This window comes from Calonectris borealis, chromosome 2, assembly GCF_964195595.1.
Source record: "Calonectris borealis chromosome 2, bCalBor7.hap1.2, whole genome shotgun sequence".
NCBI lineage: Eukaryota > Metazoa > Chordata > Aves > Procellariiformes > Procellariidae > Calonectris > Calonectris borealis.
Window position 1 is genome coordinate 112,757,431 of NC_134313.1, and position 6,580 is coordinate 112,764,010.

Consider the following 6,580-nt stretch of genomic DNA (forward strand, 5'->3'; position numbering starts at 1 on the left):
GATATAAACAAGCTTTCCCATAAAGTACACATTGCATACGCTTCATCTTTGCTTTTCTTAAAATCCTGCTTTTCAGAACCCCTTATAAAAAAATCTATTAAATAGTGAAAATAGTATTAGATCAGATCCTTGCTAGTTTAGCTGTGTTGAGAAGAGTGAGCAGTGAGAACACTGCATTGAAGGAAGAACAGTTTTGAAAGGAAACAATGTGCATTTCCAAAGTTAAAAACTGACTACCAGTCATCCAAACACAAACAAAAATGCTTTGAAGGGAGACATGAATAGGAAACTAGAAGTAGTTCTCAGTCCTCACAAGAGTCTCATTCAAGAATTATGATTTAGGCTAAATCATATCTGATTACAAAGAAGCTCAATGTCATCTTTTCAGATTGCCAACAGAATTAGCATTGTTTCATCTGGCACACATTATGGCTTAAAGCAAAAGCCTCAAATCACAAATCAAATGTCAAATCAGATAAGCAGGAACATTTATGTCACACCAGTTAATTTTGGTTGTCACAGGCTGAGAAGAACAGAGAACTAACCTTACTTTAATAATTATTTTTAAAGTTACCTATAAAACCCTGTCACTGTAACAAATGCAGGAATAACAGCAATTCCTGTGAAGATACTTACTTTTTATAAGTTCAGAAAACTTTTCTGAGATCCAAAAAACTATATGCATGCAATTTACTACATAACTCATATCAAACATTTTTTCTAAAGTGTGTTTTCTTTCCCTACAGCAAGGTGTTGGGATTCCATTTCTGATGTTCATGAATAATTTATTCACATAAATTTATTCTCAAATGGTGAAACCAACTACTTGCAACTCTTCATTTTCACCTCTTTTCCACTTTCACTTAGTTCCACAACTGCTTCACCCTAGCTGTGCTACTGCAGAGAGCAGCTGAGGACAGAAGTGTGATAGCATATGCATTCTTACTGATGCACAAAATTGTATAAGTGTCATGTACAACTAAGATGCACGTTACTGAAAGCTATCTGAAAAATAAGCAAGTTCATGCCAGAATCTGTGGGGAAAAAAAAAATTCAAGACCTGGGTTACCTGCACATGAAACTACAGCCAGGTCACTAGTTAGAAACAAAGAATATTTCCTTATTCTGTTCAGTCTCCTCAGATGATTAAAATATTTGTTATTCTTAGCTCTGGGTGGAGAATGAGCTTGTTTGCTTTAACAAAAAAACTGCGAATGAAGAGAATCAACTGAATTGCACTTGACATAAACTTACATGTATGTGCTGCATACATTTTGCTAGCACAAGATTGCTTATTTTAGAGCAATCATTTAAGGTGACTGTTACCTTCCAGTGAGAAGAAAGCAAGGTCAGTCACACCTTCCTCCAACCCAGCTGTAGCATCAGGAGTATTATTTTCTGTACACAAATGATGATTTCCAATATGTACATAGCTTGTTTTACATAAAAAAAAAAGAGTGCAATATCCATCAATGAGCTAAAGAATTAACTAATAGTCTAGTAATATTTTGGGTGCAATTAGTTAGGAGTTTTTTGTTGAGGAAAAAGAGCAAAGCAGCTAAATACAATTATACTAGACTCTTTAAAGAAAGTTTAGTAATACCAAATATATTGTTCCCCACTTTATAGTACAATTATGGCTTAAGCACAGATAGTAAGGGGAAGAAGAGTTAAGCAATTGGTGTCTTGTCCTCTGCAAAGGTTACACTACTTCAAACTAACCTAACTCAATCAGCACCATCTGAAAACACTTAAGTCTGAGTGAGTTGATGAGAAGTGGCACCCTTAAAATATCCATTAGAGGTAAGTTTGATTTTAAACATCATGCAGATGAAGACTTGTGTGAGAACATTCTGATTTTGGGACAGTAAAATTAATAAGGCTGTGAAGACTAGCCGAAAATTTCATTTATTAAAACATTTCATTAAAAAAATGCCATTTCCATGTTATCTTAAGCAACTTAAAATAATTTCCTTTCCAGAGTAGCCATTATAACCAAGTTCTTGGTATTCTTGCTAAATTAACCTGGTTTTCCTAGCAGCTATATTTTGATAGACTTGCAAATGCCTGTTCAGCTACTGAATGAGGCAGCAGCCTTTTGATGCACATAAGCTTTGCATTCTCAAAACAGTTTTTTCCCCGTGAGCAGAACTAATGAAGCCTGATTTCCTATGGCTTTGCACCCAAGTCCCTCCAGTGACACTGTGACCAGGTTCCTCCCAGGTTCATCTGCGACTTTCAGCAATACTTCCCCAGGACTTTCACCTCCAACATGCCACCAAGGGCAGCAGCCCCAGTACCTCCCTTCCCTGCATTGCTAGAACTACAACACCTCAACGTCTTCCCATGTTTCCCCCCTCTTCCCACCTCCTCCAGACATAGTTGACAAGGGAACAGAGGACAGAAGCCCCAGGTGCCATGGCGAGTTCAACATACATCTTCTGACTGACTGGATCGGAGGCCAAACAGCACACAAACCTGTGAGTTCACGCAGCAGCCTGAATCTCAGCAACAGTGCTAAATCCACTTTCTTTTCTCTCCCTGCTGTCAGTTTTAAACTCAATTTATACAAATGTTGTTATTTTCAAAACCTCTATCTGAAGTTCAGCTTTCAAATTGTTTCCCTAATTCTGGGAAGTAGGATGGCCGAATACAGAGTGTATAAACATTGTTCATTATCAAATTCAGCTACCAAATTAAAATTAAAATAGACTATGTTGTGTGCACAAGGACTGCTTTTCATCTGAGACAAAAACCTGTCATACCTGGGTGCTAATTTGTCCAAGTCCTTTTTAAAGATAAACTCGACGCATAAGTAGACTTACACACTTTATGAACAGATAAAAGTGCAACAATTTCTGCTAAGCTACATTATCAATAAAATGAGAGAGACAGTTACAAGTGGCAGAGTGACTTTCCATTTACCACCTATGCTTTGTCACGAGTTAGAAAAAAATTGTTTTTAATGGGAGTACTTGAGCTGAAGTATCCACTTTTTTAATCAAAATGTATAAAAAAGTAAGCATTCAAAATTGTTGAATAAAAAACCAAGCACACACATTTAAATGTATAGATTTCTATATTCTAAGAGAGAAGATAATAAAAACATTTGTGAAGTTGAGGAGAGAAAAAGGTAGTCTGAACCAAAATACGTGCAACTGTTGCACATAATTTGACAAACACTTAGAACAGTCACTTAACTCATTTTAACATAACTACAGGTGCAAAATCACAACCTTCATGCGAAGGTCATCTTTAAATGTAGTTCTGGTCAAAAATGACTCCATACAAAAAGCTGAGACTTACTTGTTTAAACTGCAAACTAAGATTTGCTGTAGTACTTAATTCTTGTTCATAGTGTAAAGCTAATAATTTCAGTTGTATTTTTGTGTGCCGGAAGGAAGCTTCATCTAGTCTATTTTCTGATTAGGCCAATGAATATCACCCAGCTCTAAGAAAAGCTCCCACTCCATGGCAGAACTACAAAATATTTTCTGAAAATTCATCTGATCTTCAAATAAAAAGCCACAAACAGCAGTGATACCAGGACATCCTGTGCTACACTGCTCCTACGCCTTCTTGACTGTTGCTTAGAATTTAAACTGTTTTGCAGCCTGCATTTAGTTAGCTTCATTTTCCAGGCCCTGGACATTGTGGTCACATCATGCTAAAAAAAGCTTTCTCACTTTATGGGATGTTTCTGCCACCTGCTTCCAATGTGAATGCTTTAGGCCACTATGTTTAAACAGGTATTATTCTATTAGTAAATCAGTTACTAAGTGAGGATTAAGCTGACACCTAGGCAACCTAAAAATTTGTTAGACATACTTACAGCAGCTACATTTGCTTTGAAACTCCTCTTTCTTCTTTAGCTCCAAAGGGTTTGTTTTTGCTAGCTACACAGCCAGCATAACTTGCAAAAGAACATACGTTAAGGAGTGTATCCTGCTGTATATCCTGTGGTACTTCATCTAATCTTTTTTATCTGAATACGCTTTAGATAAAGCATACGTGATTGTAAGTAAGAATACTGTCATTCTTTCGTAAGTGACGATTTTAGACAAAAATATTGGTTTAGTGATGCTAAATTTCCATATATATTGTTCCCAAGATGGAAAAACCTTTTAATGAGACTTTCTGCCTTAAACCTTGCTTGCTATCAGTCAGGTGTTGAAATTATACATTGATTAAACCTTACATGTGGAGTCACTTTCAAAACCAAGTTTTTTTAATCAGCTTTTTAATTCTTTGAAAATTTCCACCATTAGATTACTCTCAAGCATATGCTACCACAAACTCCTCTACACTTGTTTTTTCCCTATGTCACAGCTTACAAAGCTCAAGAAAAAAAAAAAAAACGGGCAGTTTCCATCTCCACGGGAAACCTAGGGCAATACTCTCTACTCCACACCGGCTCCCAGGGAAGAGCGCAGTATCTTCCCAGCCAGCTTCACAAGGCTGAGAATGACTTGTTCGCTAGAAGGAGGGACAACCAGCCGCGGCCAGCAGCTGGGGTGCAGCTGCGCTGACAGCTGCCTCCCAGCACCCCTTCCAGCCAAGCCAAACACTGCCCGGCCAGCGCGACGGGCACGTCCTCGGAGGTGACCCCGCTGCAAGGCGAGGCCAGCAAAGGATGCCGCTGAAGGCGGCTCCAGCACTGACAGGGCAGCGATCCCCCTCGCTTCCCCCTCCCACTATCACCTCGTTTTGCTCGAACGGGGCAGCAGAGGAAGGGGCAGCAGGTGGAAAGGGCCGGTGACTGCCTGCCGGCAACTCGCTGCGGCGGGCAGCAAGAGAGGAGACGCAGAGCAGAGGGAAGGCACCGACTTCGCCCCCAGCGCCCCCCCCCGCCACCGGCGGCAGCCGAGCGGCAGGCTCCGCCGCGGGCACGTACATGCCTTGCACCCGGCGCTTCGGGCGAGTCGAGCCGGCAGGGTGGCCGGGGGAGGACACGGGACACCTCCTCCCTTCTGCCACCTCCGCGGGAGCACTCGCACCCCGGGGACGGGGCGGCAGCGTCAGCCGGCTCCCGCCCTTGCGCCTCCCGCAGCGCGCTCACCTGCCGAGCTCCCTGCCGGGGCTGAGGCTGTACCGCTCCTGGAAGGGCTCGGTGCGGATGGGCGTGCGGATCTCCGTCAGGAAGCCGCCTCGCCGCCGGCCGCGACCGGGAGCGGGCTGAGGTGGCGGCGGCGGTGGCGGCGGCCGGTCACCGCGGGAGCGGCTGGGTGGCGGCTTCTCCTCGGGACTCATGGCGCGGTGTTTCTCCCTCAGCAGAGGGCCGCCTTCTCCTTCCCCTCTCGGTCTGCCTCTCCGCCGGGCCGGGCTCCCCTCAGGCTCCGGGGTGAGCTGCCAGCCGCTGCCGCTGACTCGAGGAGGGCGGTGGGCAGCACGCGCCGCGCCGAGGGGACGGAGGGGCGGGGCGGAGCCGCGGGGCCCCGCCCTTTAACGCCTCACCTTGGTGGAAGGGAGGGCGGGGGAGGGGAACGAGGGGCGGGGCGCCGCGCGGCGCCTGAGGGGACAGTTGGGCAGCGCCACCTGCTGGCGGCCCTGGGGAGCGGGGGGGGAGGTGGGAGACAGAGGGCGGGTGGCGGGCGCCGTGGCGGCGGAGCCTCCCGCAAAGTGACGAGATTTAAATACTCATAAAGCTGAGATGAGTCTCTGAGTGACGCGTTGGCGAGGCACCACCGTTCGGACTTTCCTTCGCGACGCAGGAACTCACTTTTTGGGCGCTCAGGGGTGCCCTGCGGGAGCGGTACGTCAGAAGGGCGAAGCCTGAGGTGAAACCGCAAGAGCTGGTCCTGGAGGGCATGGCCTTGCGGGGAAACAGCGCTCAGGCCCGTGGTGGGGACACTGGGACGCAAGGCTGAAGGAAGGCGAGGACAAAAGGAGCAGCGGCAGCTCTGAAGGGGACAAGTACACCTGAGCCCATTTAATGAAACCTTGGCCTCTGTGGTGTTTAAAGTGCAAGCTCCAATTAAGCCTTTCCCACAGCTGGGGCGTACTTGGCGCCTCTCCTCCATGCATGCCCGAGATCCAGATGGTTTTATGAGGTGTGTGGGAACTGCCTCCCAGACATCCGTTTGTCCAGGCCGGTGGAAATTGTTTCATGGACTGAGAAATGGCTGTACTCCTCTCACTTCACGAGGTCTTCACTGTCCAGCTCACTTAATGTACATGTTTAGGAGACCTGTTCTGCGTGGCAGCCATTTATCGAGGCAGTGCTGCGGCGTTTGTCTCCATTAAGGGCACAGAATATGTCTGCCATTGCCTGCCAATATCCAGAGCACGAGGGAGAAGAGACTAATGAGGAAACAGGCCAACATACAGGAAAGGATTCAGCCCAAACACCGGTCATTGATCAGGGATGGGAATACAATTGCTGACAAGGCATTTTTCTGGAATTCTCTCGTTCACTCAACACCAAATCCGATTTGCAGAAATAAATAGTTTAGGAATAAATTCCAGAACGAGTTGGAATAATGGAGAGTTCAAGAGTTACAGTATCAATGTGCTTTCCACTCAGAGCATTGTTTATGCTGTAGCAGAGCCAGACTGTTACTGTCGAAAAATAAAATTTGGA

The 6,580-nt window shown here is 45.2% G+C and overlaps 1 protein-coding gene across 1 annotated transcript in view; it reads right to left on the reverse strand.

Annotated features, from left to right (window-relative positions):
- STK17A (serine/threonine kinase 17a) overlaps positions 1 to 5,460 on the reverse strand; it is a 29,165-nt gene extending 23,705 nt beyond the window's left edge. Inside the window, exon 1 of the mRNA XM_075142950.1 lies at positions 5,060 to 5,460. Coding sequence (XP_074999051.1) covers positions 5,060 to 5,250 — 191 coding nt within the window. The 5' untranslated portion in view covers positions 5,251 to 5,460. The remainder of the gene's footprint in view (positions 1 to 5,059) is intronic.
- Positions 5,461 to 6,580: the final 1,120 nt, after the last annotated feature.